Below are 17,500 nucleotides of genomic sequence, written 5' to 3'. Positions count from 1 at the left end.
GGTGACAAGAAAAGGCGAAAGACGAGAAAGGAAAGCTATGCAATCTACATCTACAAGGTGTTGAAACAAGTTCACCCTGACACCGGTATCTCCAGCAAAGCCATGGGCATCATGAACTCGTTCGTCAACGACATCTTCGAGCGCATCGCTGGCGAAGCTTCCCGCCTGGCTCACTACAACAAGAAGTCAACTATCAGCTCTCGCGAGATCCAGACCGCCATCAGGCTGCTTTTGCCCGGTGAACTGGCGAAACACGCTGTTAGTGAAGGAACCAAAGCTGTCACCAAGTACACAAGCAGCAAGTAAACTCACTAAGTTTACCGCCAAAACCAACGGCTCTTTTAGGAGCCACCAAATCTTGTAAAAGTTATGCCAACACGATTATATCTGATTTTCCCCTGTCAACCCCTGAATCCTTTTTCATGCTAAAAGAAAATGGCGCGATTGCAGAATACCCGGGCCACTTTGAACGGCGCAAATCTCTTGCTCCTGGGGTCCCGCAGTGACCAAACAAAATTATGAAATTAAGTTAGGTAAACGACTGCTACTGCTGTGCCGTAGTCGATGAATAATGAAGTCTGAGTTAGTTGAACTACTGCTACCGCAGTGCCGTCGTAGTAGAATAATGAAGTCTGAGTGAGTCAAGGGCAAAACGTTCTCGGAAAAAAGTGTGAACCGCAAAATGAAAGCTAAAAATTTACGAGAGTACTTAGACCTAATCACTGAAACGAGCGCTTAGGCTTAATCAGTAACGAGTGCTTTCTTCTTCACACGATCTCGTGAAACAGTGTACTTAACCAAGTAAGACTTTTAGCCAACGGGGTTGTTATTCATTTTGGCGACTGCGGGATTGCAACACGACTGATTATCATTTCAACGACTGACGTATCTAGACGAAGGACTTTTCGAAAGTCTAACTACGGGGCTGTAGGACTGCGGGCTCAGCATTACAACACGACTGCGGCACTGCGGGAGCAGTTTTTTAAGTTAGATATTTTGTGGGCCGGGTATTCTGCAATCTAGCCAAGAAAATCGTTTCCCGGCCGTTAAATTTCCAAGACGAGAACAACCGTTATCACGTCGCTCTTAAAACACTGTACTTGCAAATTCCAAGCTCTGCGCATATCAAAGATGACATCATATGCCACGCAACGGCGTAAGTGCATCTCCCTCGCATTATATTTTAAAACAATTTTAAAATAAAAAATCCCGCGCCTTTTTCTTGGAAGCGATACCGATTTGCTTCAAGTCAACAAGCGAACGAAGACCGTATTCAGCGGAAAGATTTCAAGCACTTTGTCAGACGTTTCGTTGCGGTTGGAAATAGAGCCATACGCACAATTTTGTAACCTTGATAAAGTGTAGCACCTTAATCAAAAACGTACGGCACGTTTCAGCTCGATAGCGTTCTTTGTTTTGAGAACGGAGCAGTTTGAATGTAAGATTTTGGTAGTACGTGACAAGGAATGTGAAACAATTCGCCCTTCGAAAATTCAGTTTAGATAGTGCACCGGGTAATAGCTAAGAGGCTCCTGTTTCTACATGTTTCATGTTTCATTCATTTGAACGCACTTTTTTTTAGCTAAAGAGTACACGGCCTTTACAAACACAAGCATGCAAACACGCGATATCCTCATCATGTAATCATTTCGTTGAACGTATCTACGGAGAGGGGTTTGAAGACCCATTTACGAGTCAGAAGCAAGTTGGGAACGGAATAACCACTTCATTAAAACCCATGAGGCTCTGGTGTCCTGTGGACAACAATTTAATACATCCATCCACTTGACTGCACCAGCGGTTGAACGATGGTAATCAGCTCATGGTAGGTTTTATTTCGTTATTTTAGTGGTGGTTATATACCCTGCCGCTTTGCGGCCTGGTAAATATCCACCACCAGCCGCCTCCACTTCGGTGAATAGTAGTTAATTATGCGCATACAGGTGTTTTGTTCTGCCGCTAGGACAGAACATTCAGAATTTATCGTCTAAAAATTAATTTCGAATGGTTGTCACGAGGCACAGGGATTCGCTCTTTTACCTCTAATGTCCCTTGTTCGCGGTTAAGAACTTCCCACTTCGTTCTGCTTAACTTACGCAAACGACCTGAGATTGATGGGTTCAACCTGAAGTTTTGTGGTCGAGCACAGCTTCATATTCAAACTAACGATGCATTTACTCTGTTGTAGGAACCATTAGTATTGAAGCTGACAGTTATGTACATTGTGAACGGTGAAAGGATACAGAACAGCGTGGCTTACAAAGTGGAAGAAAAACCTCTTTAGGCGAAGCTAGTGACTGCCTGGAGAACGAAAAAGGAAAATGGCCCTGGAAGGGAAAATTGAGCCAGCATATTATATCCCCGAAACCCCCCTCTTTTATTAAAAGAGTTTTGCTTTGTGTCTTTTACTATCGAACAGATGACCAAGTTCCAGATTTAAAAATCGCCAAAATTGTAAAAAATGTAAATAGTTTGCTTATTGTGAGATTACACTAAGTTATAAATCTTGTTCACCGTCACTTCATCTGAAGAACATAAAAACTTACATTTCAAAAGAAACATGGCACAGAAGCGACCAGTTGCACTTACGTAATTAGACGCATGCGCAATTCGATACAAGGAGCTGAGCTCCCAACGCTTGACAGCTCTGTCGGTAAAACCAACCAAGTCTCTCCCTCAATTGAAGGATTATTCTTCATTGTCACTTTCTTCCAAATGAAGTATAATCGTTCATTTTGGACACTGAAAGCTTGATAGGGATCATGGGAAATGAACATATTTCTTTTAAAAGAGGAACCTTAATGTCTGGACGCGCAGGACTCGAACCTGGGAACGTGTAATTAATAACCCCTTAGACTACCACATCACTAACTGCGAGGATGTCATTTTTAATTAATGTCAATAATTTTTTCTTCCAAAAGTGCCGCTGTAAATGTGTATTAACACCCGCTAAGAAGCAAGCTTACACAGTGAAAAATGTTGGTTACCAAACTTCAAGAGAAAGCTAACCATTTTAAAATCAAGCTTTAGACTTAACCATTATCCAGCAATGATTTTATATGTATACTAATTAGTCTTGGTAAATAATCGGCACATTTTCTAGTCAGTTGATCTTTACTGGTTAAGTGGATAAAAACAGTTCCTTCGAAGCGGGTGCTCCGGGTTCAAACCCTGTCCAGGGGCTGAATTTATTTGCTACCACAAGTCCTGGGACAGAGTGGTCAAATACTTCATTTAAGGCAAAGTGATAACGAAGGATGATCCTTCATTTGAGGAAGAGATCGTGTTGCAACTCAGAGGGAGAACTGAAGCCATTCGATGGCTTCTCTAGAAATTATTCAAACTTTACCATGTTCACTGAATTCTGGGATTATTTGTAAATCCGTAGATTTGAAGAAATGTGTATGATTCAATCTAGTCTAATGTCAGCTTTGTCATAGTTTAATCGAAAGCAAATCAATTTCCATCACTGTTTTCTAGTCCACTGCTTGTGTGGAATTTGGGAGTTAATAGGTGACAATCTAGCTTTAGTGTAAATTTTTTGGGTGTATGTTTTTATCCAAGACAAAAGACCACCATACGTGTAATTTTAAACTGAAGAAGAATTGAATTCAACCAAAGCGAAGGTAATAATAAACAGAAAATGAAGTTCCCTAGAACCTGTTGTCAGTTAAAGAAAACTGTGTTTTCTCAGAAAGAAGTTAGAACTAAACATGTTTTCCGCCTCAGAAAAATTCTCAGCTAATTGGAACCCACAGCCTTCCAAGTAACGGGTGGAGCTACAAAGTAAATTTTAAAGAAAAATTTACATTTGAAGTGGGAGTTCTAGAGAAAAGAAACAAATGATCCTCGCACTAATCTATTCCCTGCTAGCTGAGATCTCTTTTCTTTTTGCGTTGTACGGAAAAAGAGGCCTCTGCTATGCGTCGAAAGTCGCTTTGACTGTCCAATCGCCGTCCACAACGTTGGACGGCACTGTTCAAACCGCTGTGTCTCGTGCATTCCTTTACAGTAATTCCGCTGTTATTAAGTTAACCCAAATAAGATGAAGTCGGTTGCTGAGTAACCGCCGCGCATGCTCAACACAGTGAGTTTCGACCCATGGCAGAGGTCTTATTTCCCCGTGTTCATCAGCCCAGCGATCGCAAAAGAAAAGAGAATTCTTCTAGCAGGGAAATTTATCTGGACAAATTAAGTAAATTTCTTTTATTGACTCCTGAAAAATTCCGGTGGCTCCAACCGGATTCGAACCTATGACCCCCTGCGATGCCGATGAAATGATCTACCAACAGTTGGAGCTTTTACCAGTCTCCTATAGCTCAGTGGTGGGCCTTCAGAAGGTCGTCGGTTCGACTCCCTGAGTCCCCATCGAAGAAAATACATTCAGTTAAGTGGGGCAAACAATACTCATCTTCTTCGTTATACACCTACGATGCTCAATATTCGAAAATTAAAATCACAGTAGAATAGATAAGTAAAGCAAGACTCCGGTGAAGTAATCAAGTTTATTGGCCTTGTGCTCGACACTCCCAATGTTTCAGTGAAGCCCGGCGTACGAACTAGAAATCGGGGAGGTCGCTATTTTGGGTTTTTCATTTTCCAAGACAGAAGATATGCGCTCACAGGTGTGGTAGAATAAAGTTGTAGAAAATGGCTATTGTATAAATTATTTTATTAGACAAAGTTTCTGCCATACATTTCCTGTAATACCAAAGGCACAAAATTACATACTGTTAAATTGTCCAGATAGGTGCAAAGATCACTTGTCCCGTTCATCTATTTCTTCACTCATTTAACAGGATCAACATTTCAGTCCTTTTCTACAAACGAAAGGCTAAAGACGGAAGCGACAAAACTATGAACGGAAAAAAAGATATACAAATGATGCCCTCCCATGGGTTTGGGGGAAGAAGAGAACATGGCTAATTTGAACTGGGGAAAGGGGGAACAATGTCAAAATATTTTAGGAAACAAGGGAACAAAAAAGACAAAACAACAAATTTTAGGGATCAAAAAGCTGGGAACAAGTTTACATAGATACTCAAAGGGGCACTGTCATGCTAAATTTGCTGTTTCTTAGGTCAAAACTGGGTAAAGATGTAAATGAGTACTTTAGGTCACACGTACAACATTCCTGACAACCCACCGAGAAGATATGAAATGTATTTATGGCACAAAGAGTTATTTGTATTTAATTTTTGGCGACTTTCTGAAGACATCGTCTTCAAACTTGAAAAAGCTGGCCAGTTTTTTCAAGTTTCAAACAATTCCATCCTTTCCATGCTTGGGTGCAAACAACAAACAGTGGCGGATCCAGATGTGGATGTAAGGTGGGGGCTCGCTCTCAAACATTTTGTTTTTGCCCTTTCACAGTTTTGCTGGCTTTGGTCCAGAAATAAGGAAGGAGGGGTGGGCCCCTGGGCCCCTCCCCTGGATCCACCACTGACAAAGAGTAGCTTCAGTGCACTTCGGTGGTTATTAGCAACAAAGCTACAGCATTGTTTTTTGGTCTTCAATGACGCAAAGACGTCTTTTAGTGTTTTGAAGGTTGACTAAAATAGCGTGAAAATAGCGTGATACTTCCTCTTTAAAGGCCCACCTTCAACCGACAGGCTTTTCGACCGTTTGTTTTTGTTGTGGAAGTTCGCATTGCTTGTCGTAGCAATCTGATTGGATGAATATCTGCTTTGGCTGTATTTTCATATAAGAAAAGTGTTCCACGGCTCGTAATGCCTGTCGGTTGAAGGTGGGCCTTTAATTGACCTCTCCCTCTCTCCTTTTCAGGACCAATGAATGACAGAACAGAACATTCAACAAGGAAACGCAAGCAAATATCAACCTCGTTCCCAGGATCTCTCATCTTAACGCCTGGGGCGAGCGAGGAGAGACCCTGGTAGGTCTGGTCACGTGTCTCCCAGAATCTGGGAGATGACAATTTATCCAATGAAGGGAGGGGCGGCTTAGTAAGAATTTTGTCTATACTGAGACTACGGGAGTGCGGAATGTGTTGTCACCAAAACAAACCAAGTTTCACGTGCTGCGGTATGTGAACATATGTTCTTCTGCGGCTATGTCCGTTGATAATAATTTGCAAACGCCGAAGAAAACATATACATCTTCTGTCATAAGTTGCTGTAGATTGTGCCGTTCAGTCAAAGACGTTTTACATTGTAAAAATCTGTTAAAGAAGGCCACTGAAGAATTGCTCGCCTTAGCCGAGGCTGTGTTTAAAGGAACCGTGTTTGAATTCGACAAAGCTCAACGGGGCAAATTCTTTGTTTAGAGAGGACCCCTCCCTAGTGTTTTCAATTGTCACGGAAGCACGTGACCAGTCCCTACCAGGGTCTCTCCTCGCCCGAGAGACCCTGGGAACGAGGTTGAGCAAATATTTGAAGGGAACAAGGAAAAAAAAGGACCCCCTTCCCCCTTCCCCATTGGAAAAGGCCTCACAAAATAATGTTGTTCGTCTTTGAAGCTACTTTTGCCAAAATGCATCATGGGTAATTGGTAACCGAGGAAAGACTCCGAAATGGATCAGGTTTCATATTGGGCGCAATATTTACGCAAGTGCTTACAGGTTCCAAAGCAAATCGACGGGGAGATAAGACCAGACAAGACCTTTAGTTGTCCAGATTGTCTCGAATCGGTTCACCTTTCAGTTTTCCCTTTGCTCGCAGCATGTTTAGCTGACGAAGGAGTAAGGAGTTGTAAGGCCGCTCATATCCAAAAGTCGAACATGGGTATCATAAAAGGAATTGTGAGTTTGTATCGCACGGGCGAAGAATAGCACATTGAGCGGTAGCCTCAAGCATATTCATGCGGCAGGATAACAAAGGAGTCTTTCAAAGGAGTTAGCCAGGTAAATGGACCGCAAAATACGACACCCAGCCATTGTAATATTGCAGGGTCGTAACGAGGTCAAAGGTCTGAAAAGGGCCGGGATCAGAGATCAAAGACCTGCGATCTGGAATCATAACGCGTGGGATCGGGATCAGCAGTATTTTTCATGGAATCAGGGATCAGGGATCAAAAATTCTCATCATTTTTGGGATCAGGGATCAAAATTTTGGGTAAAAATATGGGATCAGTTACGAAAAATATACCTCGTTACGACCCTGATATTATGCGCCGATCAACCCGAAACTTCAACACCCCCCCCCCCTCCTCGGACAAAGCCCGGGCATTTAAACTTTTTTCAGATTGGATCGTTCAAATTCCCGCCCCCTCGGGCCAAAATGGTGTTCAAATGCCCTACCCTATTGTCGTATTTTTCTGTCATACCCTTGTAAAGAACAATTGTCATCGGCTCCTGCCATCTGTAATAAAGATCTTTTGAAGACCTTTTTGGTAAGCCAATCGATCACAAATGCTACATCTGACCCTTTAAACTGTTCCATCTCGTCCAAACACGTGTTTTATGGCTGTTAGTGACTTCAGGGTCCAAAAAAGAATCATTTGAAACCTGACACTTCCGGTTCAATTTTCCCCACCCCACGCAGGGAAAGGTCAAATTCCCCACTCCCCGGGCACAGTGGGGGGTGTGGTGGCCTCATGGTTAGTGTGCTAGACACCGGAGCAAATGGTCTGGGTTCGGGTCCTGGCCGGGGAACATTGTGTTGTGTTCTAATGGGCAAGACACTTTACTCCCATGGTGCCTCTCTCCGCCCAGGTGTATAAATGGGTACCGGCAAAATGCTGGGGGTAACCCTGCGGTGGACTGGCATCCCACCCAGGGAGGAGTAGAAATACTCCTGGTCTCTTCATGCCATGGAAACCAGAATAAGCTCCAGCCTGATGGGCCACTTGGCTTGTATGCAGACTTTATCTATCAGGCACGGAAGATAGTCAAATGCCGGGGGTGGGGGGGGGGATCTTGAAGTTTGATCGGTGCATTAGGGAGCTTAAGCATCTGTGTTTCTAAGACGCAGACGGCATCCAGAAGTGAGCTGTTTTCCCTTTTAAGTTGTCTTCACACAACCACATTTACATTGCCAAATATCTTTTCTCCAATAGAGATGATTAGTATAAAAATCTGGGAGACACCACTGTCCTGGCATGCAAAATGTTCTCTTCTGGTTGCCATCTGCACGTCAAAAATGCGCAGGCTTAAGCTCCCTATTACACTGTACCACAAACGGGTAATTTTCCACCACCTTTGACTCCTCAGGTTTTGCGGCCTACTAAAATTCTGATTGAAAACCCTGCATATACATGTTACAGTTAAATTTAAATTCAGGTTAATTTTAATTTCCGGTTTATTTTAAACTAGTCAAGGTTGAAATTGAAATTAGGAAACATCAACAAAAACCCATCAATTATTAGCAAGTACGTGTCACTAATATTTTAGTAAGTAAATTGGCCTTAGAGGGGAGTGGATGAACTTAGTGTCGCTTAAATCATGAGTATTTTATAAAACCCCAAATACTTGTTTTAAAGTTGACAGTTACTTGTGAAAATACATTGTTCGTGGTTAGTCTTACAAAGCTCTCTTTTTTTTTTGCTGAGTCTGTTTGTAGTGATAAATCCAAACTTTGTGATTACTTTGGCACAGTCCCCTTCAGGTTCTACAATTTGAGCAAATAGCACATTTGGTTAAAGGGACATTTCCTTTTCCATTTTATTGATTTTCAGCAGCACATAATTCAGGCACCGCTCTCCTTTAATGTCTGGCTCATCCACTTTTTTAAATTATTGACAATTCTCCTGCTCTGTATTTGATGTAGCTGTGACTTGTCAACTCATTTGCGGCTTATTGATTTCTTTCATATGAGAGATTCTGAAAACCACTTCATACTGCATTTTGGAAATTATTGTTCTGTGAATGGTTATGTTTTTTTTTACAAGCAGTTTCTCCAAGATGATGACACCAGTGCTTTGGTGATGAGTTATTTTATTTGATTAAACTACAAATTAAGGTCATCTTTTGTTGTTTTAGTTGCCTGTGCCACCATCCTTTTTTCACAGTGCGAACATTGTGTTTGTGGTGAAAATCGGTTTGTTGTCATGACTAGAAATGATGCCTTGTTCCTGGTATATTTTGCATAGTGAAGTAAATAGACTTCGTACAATCTTTGACGATTTGTCCTTCAGAATCAAGAGCCCACCTCTTGCAAACAATTCTTGCTTTTGTCGCACTGGAGACCCAGAGCATTTTCATTCTTCTTTAGATAAATTTAGCCACTTTTAAACTTCTTCATAAAGTTCCATTGACGGCATATAACTGTGTGGATAAGCTGAAATCTTTATAACGCTCACTTTATGCCATTTGCACATATGTGAACTGGTGGTTGTTGTGAAGGCTTGGAAATAGTTTGAACTCATTGGTAGAAAAATCATCCCCCAAAAAAGGAAAAACCATTTTTAGACAGTTCATAATAAACTAAGTTGAAAAAATTTGACCTAGGCTGAAAAAAATCAACCTTGGTTGAAATTATAATTAACTTGAACTTTAATTCAACCTGTAACGTACACAATGTAGTATAGGAAGATGATCATGAAGCTGGTTTTATGCCCATTCAGTTCTGTCATAAAATTGGCCAAGCAATCCCCCCAATGGTTCCAATCAAGAAAACTGCTAAAAGAAATTTATTTTGTACTCTTGCAAAATCCACATTGTATTCCACAATCTAACATTATGTGTAAACAACTTTTTGTTCCCAGAGGATTTAACTTAAGTTTTTTCTTTTTCCAGTGGAGCTTGGAGAATATGATCCTAAGGAACATACTCTGGGTTAGGTATGTGTCTGAATTTAGGTTTCTTCCTAACCAGGTAACATTATTTGTTTAATAATAAATGCTCATTTTGTTTCCGGAGAATCTCAATGTTTCCCCAAGGCGCAGCCAAGGGAAACATTGAGATTTGAGGGGAACAAAATGAGCTGTTTCCCGAGGGACTAGTCATAAAGTGATTTGTTATTTAGCACAAAAAGAAAAACATGCAATGGCAACAGCGGTGGCAGTCGTCGGTGAACATTCGCGGGTAACAGGTGCACTGTTACCCTCTGACGACATAGATTTTACACCGTTGCCCGCTCAGAGTCTTTTGGCGGGAAACAGTTTTATTGTTAGATGTCATGTGACCTCGAAGTAACCAATGAGAGTGCACGCTGCTAGGGGAAAAACTCAGCTATATAACAATTTTTGTTACATTGACCCTGTTCTCCTGTAATGTTAGGTAGATAAGCCATTTAATCATGCAATAAACCTTAAAACTGTGTGTCACTGATTGCGCCAACTGTTTGTTTTTACTTGCGCCGATCAACACGTGCACTTTTTCCCACCTCCCTTTATTTGAACCAGCCATTACCCTCCAGCCAATCAAATACTGCATTCTATGGCTTGCCGTAGATGGGCATTTTAGCACATCTTGTCTGAGAAATCCTTGTTTTATTCTTGGCCACTAAGTGAGTCTTTACATTGTCCATAATTTTCAGAACTACATGTAGGTCCAACTCCATTTGTTCAGCTCGGTGTGTTACTAAAAATGTTAACACTGTGGCTAAACGGGATGTTTAGTCCTTAGGTACTAGCTTTTGTGTTCAAGGTTGTTTCAGTGTTGATGAGACAGTGACTCGTGACCTTGTACCTGCCCAAGTATACAGGAGTTGTGATTGCGTGCTTTACTTTTTTATGATCTACAGTCCTGGACAAAATTGTTGAGATATTTTTGACTCTGTTGTCCAATTAAAAACGAAACAGGTTACCGACTCACTTGGATATTGGGCACTTCCCATTTTTTGGAAAATTTTAGCTGCTTTGCTCCCTCAGTAATTAAAGATCCTTTCAAAAAAACTCCATCGGTACAGAAAAAAAGCACTCTGGCATTGCACCAATTTTCTGCGTGCTCTCTAAACTCCTGTTATGGCGTTTTCGCCAGTAGAGCTCCCTAAATGTAGGCTACGCACGCATTGATTGGGTACGGAAGTTACTATTTGATAGAGAAAGAAGGAGAGGTGGTGGCGAAAGATTAACCCATGTTATAAATTTACATTAAACTTTTTTGTCGAGAAAATCGATCCCCATCCAAAAGGTAGTTAGTTGGTCGCCTATGTTGCGGAGTTTGGGAAGAGCCATATCGCCTCGGAATAAGAGGCCGATAAATCTTTCAGACTTAGCGTTACCGGCCGAAGTACATAAGAACTTGAATTATTTCAAACGCAATCGTAATTATATGAGTTAACGAGCAAGTTAATCTGTTGGTCATTGCTTTCATGTATTTGGTGGCTCCTAAAAGAGCCGTTTTATGTAATTGAAGTGAACAGCAAAGCTCTTCACTTCTTAGATGACTTTTTAGCGGCAGGCTTCTTAGCCACGGGTTTCTTCACTGGTTTTTTGGCCACTTTCTTTGCAGCAGGCTTCTTGGCTGCGGCTTTCTTGGCAGCTGGCTTCTTAGCTGCGGCTTTCTTGGCTGCTGGCTTTTTGGCTGCGGCTTTCTTCGCTGCAGGCTTTTTAGCGGCGGGCTTTTTCGGAGATTTCTTTGCTTTCTTCGCGGCGGGCTTCTTTGCGGCAGGCTTCTTGGCTTTGGCGACTGGTTTCTTTGCAGCTGGCTTCTTTGGTTTCTTCTCCTTCTTCTCTACCTTGGGCAACTTGAAGGAGCCCGAAGCGCCAACACCTTTTGTGTGCAGAAGCTTCCCGCTAGCAGCACCTCTCTTCAAAGCCATCTTAAGGTGTGAGCCGACTTCTCCAACCTTGTAGTTGCTCTTGATGTATTTCTCGATGGCTTGGCGCGAAGAACCACCTCGCTCTTTCAGAGCTGAAATGGCAGCCTTGATCATATCCAAGTATGGTGGATGATCAGCAGGTTTTTTTGGCTTTGGAGCCACCTTCTTTTTGGGGGACTTTGGTGCGGGTGCTGGGTCAGACATCTCGAAATTTCTTGTATACCGACGAACAAATCGAATACTGGAATGCTCTTCGTCAAGCGCGCGCGTAATAAATACACCATATGCGGACCGTCGTGGAAACAACGCCTTAACATGGCGTGTGCCAAAGTTGTGTTTATTCCCTCGGCTTTCTGTATAGAAAACCGCCATTAAAACTTTAGTTCTGACAAGTAAAACGGCTTAACTCAAACATTTATCCCTTTGGCCGAATGTTTATTGATAGCGCTTGAGAACTTGTTGAAGAGAAGAGTGAGATTTTAGCTTTTGTTGTTCTAGAGTTGGTAGTTTATGAAGACCTTTTTCTCTTTGGGGTGAATTTATTTCTTTGCAATTCGTGTTACTGCATTTTATAGACTTAAACTTGAAAGAATAACTTCTACTCAACGCGTAGGTGTAATAAAATAGAACAGTCAACCTCATTTTAAATGTGCTTTTTCTGCTGAAAATGACACAAGAAAGACAAGCCTTGTAGGTCGCCATTGATCAAAGTTGCGAACGGTGGAGTCATCTGTTCGAAGATTTAAGTATCAACAAATGTCTAGTTTTTTCATCTTAAATTCGTCATGGCTACCCTTGCATATATCTTTTGTGTGTGTGTGTCCCCGCTTTCGTTTTTTGGACGAACAGAGCAGTGATAACACAGTTGCAACGGAGCCTCAAAAACTCATAAAGAATCCATTTATGCTGGTCGTTACGCAATTTTAGTTCAACCGCTTATTGTGGTGATCATGTTAGAATATTAGAATTCAGGACTCTCGACGGTTTATATTTTTTGCTACATTCCCTGTTTTAGTTTACATATTTTTTGCGCCAAATTGTCGTCTTTTCTCCGTGCATATTATTTAACGGGTTTGATTCAAGTCAAGAATATAAGGAAATTTGAAAATTCGAGTTTTTATGATTTAGATCATATTGACACTTATTACAGAAATATGCTGCCATGTAATGAAGGAGGTAATTTGTGAAACCAGTATTTCCGTGTGCATCTGGATCCTGCTGAAAATTTTGTGGTGGCTTGTAGTACGTTGGCCGCACTCTATTTGAAAACTCTGGTTCGTGACCTTACTCAATTACTTTAGTGTATTTTAGATTACTTTGCAAGTTGATATCATTTTGAAATTTGGACTCTGAGGTGCAATAGTCTTGCAAATATCGGGTGAAATTGAGTTGAGTTGGGCAAGACAGCAACCTGACATTTTGCTTCTGTATTGCGGCGGACAATTGGTGCGTTCGAATTTACCGGAGCAGCAAAGGGCAATGATACTTAGCCGACAGTTAGGGGGATACAGACATTTGACATTGAATAGGTTTCATTTGAATCTCTTGCTTCGTTAAGAATGTAACATATGGTTATTGCTTTTATTGATTTGGTGGCTCCTAAAAGAGCCGTTTGTATTGTGGACGGTGGAAGTGATTTATGCTCTCTCTCCACGGATTCTGCGGGCCAGCTGAATATCCTTGGGCATGATGGTGACCCGCTTGGCGTGGATGGCGCACAAGTTGGTGTCTTCAAAGAGACCCACAAGGTAAGCTTCGCTGGCCTCTTGAAGAGCCATGACAGCAGAGCTCTGGAAGCGCAGATCGGTCTTGAAATCCTGAGCGATTTCACGCACAAGACGCTGGAAGGGCAGCTTGCGGATCAACAGCTCAGTGGATTTCTGGTAGCGACGGATCTCACGAAGAGCGACTGTTCCAGGCCTGTAACGATGAGGTTTCTTGACTCCTCCAGTTGCGGGGGCACTCTTGCGAGCCGCTTTGGTGGCGAGTTGTTTGCGTGGAGCTTTTCCTCCGGTGGATTTACGTGCAGTTTGCTTGGTACGAGCCATCTTTCCTTGAACGAAAACGTTGAGGGATAAAGTAAGAAGTCGTAACTATGATTTTATATCTGGCGCGCTTGATTCTGATTGGTTTTAAAATAAGTAATTTGATTGGTTGAGCCCAAATCATAGAAAATTTTCGATCCGGTGTTAACTCCAAGCTAAGTTTATATGCAAAACATAGCTGATCGTTTAATTATCATAGCTCTAAAAGCAGTAAGAAGGTTTAATAAGAGTTTAAATAAATTAAGTAGATTCGTTAGCTATCATTTTCACCCGAGCAGGTGATTTTTGCTACACAGAAATTGCTGATAGTCGAATGTTCCGAAAATGCATCTAACACTGATGAGCATTTGACCCTTGTACCTTTGGCGTAATTGTTCTTTTCATCCAATTAAAAATAAGGATACATTTGTTTTCTGAGAGGCCATACTGGTCCATATAAATAGAAAGAAACTTCTTGCAAATGTTATTCTCACGTTCTTCAAATCGCTATCAAGATGTCTGGTCGAGGTAAAGGAGGCAAAGGTCTTGGAAAGGGAGGCGCTAAGCGTCACCGAAAGATTCTTCGTGATAACATCCAAGGTATCACCAAGCCAGCAATTCGTCGTCTAGCTCGCCGAGGCGGTGTCAAGCGAATCTCTGGTTTGATCTACGAAGAAACACGCGGTGTTCTCAAGGTTTTCCTTGAGAATGTCATCCGTGATGCAGTAACGTACACGGAGCACGCCAAGCGCAAGACTGTCACAGCCATGGATGTTGTGTACGCTCTGAAACGCCAAGGACGCACACTTTACGGATTTGGCGGTTAGATGACACTGGCGCCACACTGAGAAACAAACGGCTCCTTTAGGAGCCACCAAATCTCACAAAAGTCATGACCAATAAATACTGGGTTTTTAGTTTATCTTTTCTCTTGTTATCCTTTGCAAAGTTTGTTGTGACGGCGGTTTACTGTTTATATTTACCTCAAAGAAGACATATTTTCGTTGAAGGGTGAAGTTTAGAGAACAGCGAATTTTGCAACGAAGGCTAAAAAGATGCTCGGGGTATTTAGCCTTTATTTCACGGTTAAATATCCTACACAAAACTCTCAAAGATTAACTTATCCGGGTAACTTAGCACTAAATAAACGGCTAAAGTTTTTCTCAATGTACTTTGAACTCCTATATTTAACGGTTACGTTGCGGCTACACTTGATGACAGTTAGGGTTGCCCACATTATGCCGGCATATTTGATCGTGGAGCATTACGCCAGCATAATAGTAAGAAAAATTCCAAATTGGGCAAAAGCATGCAAGAAAATCTTGCTTAACCGTTATCTGCAGCCTCAGAGAGGCTCTTCTCATTGCTACAAAATGCCTTTGAAGACAACCGGCAAGCATGAGCTATGGAGCACTATATTGAATCCTCCATCATGCTTCAGTATAACAAAAGATGATCACATAAAAGGAATACTTATACTTTATGTTGTCGATTTAACAAATTGATGTCAGTTTTTCATGCGTCTGTGGATCTACGAGGCAATAACCGAGTGGATCCGCCGACTACTTTTGACAATGTTATGACGAAATTCATTGTCAATAACAGGACAGACTCACGAAAAACTGACATCAATTTGTTTTTTACAATAACAAAAAGGCAGAGTGGTCAAAATTAAGTCAAAACACGAGAAGAACCCGAGACAAAAATGCGAGAAACTTCAATCTGACACAAGCAATATCACGTCATTCTAGCATAAATTATAAATTTATGTGTCTGTCCGCTTATTGACAGTAAAAATTAACCAATGGATTAAAATTAAGCATATCAAGCGATTGTATTTTATTTTAGGTGAATAATGAGTGATCCGGGGGAAAATTTTTGAGCATAATAGTAACATTTTTTGAGCATAAAGAATTATCATAAATTGTGAGCATAATGTGGACAACCCTGATGAGAGTCCTATTTTTTCCGTTTTTCCGTTATTCGGCTAAACACGATACACAAATGCGTGACGCGAACTTCCGACAGCAAAATAAAATATTCCGATTTTCGTTTTGGGTTTTTTCAGGGATATTAATCTTATCTGCGAGGATATTTTCATTGTTAACATAGAGTTCAATAATCGTTAACAATCAAACGCTGTCGTCGAGTGTTTTATAGTCTCCTTCGCAACGGCTGCGAAGGAGACTAAAGTGTTTTACGGCTTGAATATATGATGTTTGCAATATGCGCGCGTTTTTTCGGCGCGCAAATTCAAATGTGAACCAGCCGATAAATTTGCAATCGAAGACGGCAGCGTGTTGTTATTACATCTAAATTCGTGTTTCTTGTTATTAACTTTTTGAGCACAGAAAATATTAATGTGCAACCAAAATAATTGTGGCATGCGTTATTTTTGTGTGACAAAGAACTAAAATCCACTCCAAAGACGAGAAATTATATTTCATACTCATAGGTAATATCATACGTCTTTTAAATGGAAATAGTTGGTAGGATTGTGTTCGGGAATGATTTCGGTGGCTTTATCGATATTTTGGAGATATTTTTTCTCTTATTCCCTTTCCCTAATTAATTGCACAAAGCTCCTCTTACTCTTGCACCGGCAGTTTTGGGACTTTTGGTTTACTATTGCTTCTTTTGTTTTTTTCTTTTCTTTTACTTCAGAGGAAGTCGTAACGCACTCCTCCGAATAGGCACTTAAGCCCGGTTCCCACTTGTGCGATAAGCACAGCCGGGGATGAGTTTAGCGACGTTCACACAGTGAAGGAAAGAAGCCAAGGAAAACTTGGCTTATGCAAGCGTAGATGTAGTAAGATTCAAGATGGCGTGCGAATCGTTGAGCTTGTGCTTACTTTAACTCACGCCGATCCCAGTTCTGAAATAAGCACAAGCGTGAGATAAGCACGAGCACAAGCACAAGGAAAGAAAAATTTCCTTTTCTTTGTCTGTGCTTATTTTACGGCTGTTCCCACACGATTTCTCTCATGCGTATCGCACAAATGTGAACCAGGCGTTATTTCGGACTCATTTCCAACAGATACGCTCAGTTTACTCGATTGTATGCGGTTGAACTTATGCAAAAAACTTTTGTTTTGCTTGGCTATGCACTGACAGCCATGAACAATGGAGTTCGATTAATCGTTAAGAATTAAAGGATATCGTTGAGCGTTTTTTCGGCGCGCAAATTCAAATGTAAAGGAGCTGAGAAATTTGGAATCGAATGTTACTGCAAAAAGCAGAAACTCGTGTCTTTGTTGTCAAGAACTTTTTTGGAGCAGAATATAATTGTGCCACATTTAATAATTGAAGTTTCTCTTATTTTTGTATGAGAAAGAGCCAAATCTACCCCAAATACGAGACTCTTATTAAAATTGAATTTGAGACTAGTAATGCATCTTTTGAACGTGTTGGTGACGACTTTATCAATGTTTGGTGGCTCCTAAAAGAGCCGTTTTTTGTCTTCTTGTGTGCTTCCTTAAGCCTTTGCCTTCTTCTCGGTTTTCTTGGGCAGAAGGACAGCTTGAATGTTTGGCAGCACACCTCCCTGCGCGATGGTGACACCAGCAAGTAGTTTATTCAACTCCTCGTCATTGCGGACAGCGAGCTGAAGGTGACGGGGAATGATTCTGGTTTTCTTGTTGTCGCGAGCAGCGTTGCCCGCCAGTTCGAGGATCTCGGCGCTGAGATATTCGAGCACAGCGGCCAGGTACACTGGAGCTCCGGCGCCAACTCGTTCAGCGTAGTTTCCTTTGCGGAGAAGTCGATGGATACGACCGACAGGGAACTGAAGTCCCGCTCGGGATGAGCGGCTCTTGG

General features: G+C 41.5%; 5 protein-coding genes across 5 annotated transcripts in view; 2 read left to right on the top strand and 3 right to left on the bottom strand.

The window, feature by feature from the left end:
* LOC137992427 (histone H2B, gonadal) overlaps positions 1 to 1,502 on the top strand; it is a 1,665-nt gene extending 163 nt beyond the window's left edge. The window contains exon 1 of the mRNA XM_068837766.1: positions 1 to 1,502. This exon is cut by the window's left edge and continues 163 nt beyond it. Coding sequence (XP_068693867.1) covers positions 1 to 306 — 306 coding nt within the window. The 3' untranslated portion in view covers positions 307 to 1,502.
* The window catches only part of LOC137991165 (uncharacterized), a 17,620-nt gene extending 2,993 nt beyond the window's left edge, over positions 1 to 14,627 (top strand). The window contains exons 2-4 of the mRNA XM_068836282.1: positions 11,282 to 11,666; positions 13,267 to 13,408; positions 14,149 to 14,627. Of these exons, the coding sequence (XP_068692383.1) occupies positions 11,282 to 11,666; positions 13,267 to 13,408; positions 14,149 to 14,511 (890 nt within the window). The 3' untranslated portion in view covers positions 14,512 to 14,627. The remainder of the gene's footprint in view (positions 1 to 11,281; positions 11,667 to 13,266; positions 13,409 to 14,148) is intronic.
* LOC137992420 (histone H1-delta-like) lies at positions 9,576 to 11,928 on the bottom strand. The gene has a single exon (XM_068837760.1). The coding sequence runs from the start codon at positions 11,862 to 11,864 to the stop codon at positions 11,271 to 11,273; it is 594 nt and encodes a 197-aa protein (XP_068693861.1). The 5' UTR covers positions 11,865 to 11,928; the 3' UTR covers positions 9,576 to 11,270.
* Positions 12,876 to 14,129, bottom strand: LOC137992424 (histone H3). Its single transcript, XM_068837764.1, has one exon. The coding sequence runs from the start codon at positions 13,706 to 13,708 to the stop codon at positions 13,298 to 13,300; it is 411 nt and encodes a 136-aa protein (XP_068693865.1). The 5' UTR covers positions 13,709 to 14,129; the 3' UTR covers positions 12,876 to 13,297.
* A 2,532-nt stretch (positions 14,628 to 17,159) lies between the features above and the next one.
* The window catches only part of LOC137991164 (histone H2A-like), a 381-nt gene continuing 40 nt past the window's right edge, over positions 17,160 to 17,500 (bottom strand). Inside the window, exon 1 of the mRNA XM_068836281.1 lies at positions 17,160 to 17,500. This exon is cut by the window's right edge and continues 40 nt beyond it. Coding sequence (XP_068692382.1) covers positions 17,160 to 17,500 — 341 coding nt within the window.

Source organism: Montipora foliosa, chromosome 2 (assembly GCF_036669935.1).
Source record: "Montipora foliosa isolate CH-2021 chromosome 2, ASM3666993v2, whole genome shotgun sequence".
NCBI classification, from domain to species: domain Eukaryota; kingdom Metazoa; phylum Cnidaria; class Anthozoa; order Scleractinia; family Acroporidae; genus Montipora; species Montipora foliosa.
Note: the sequence above shows the minus strand (reverse complement) of the source record. Positions and strands in the feature narration are given on the sequence as shown.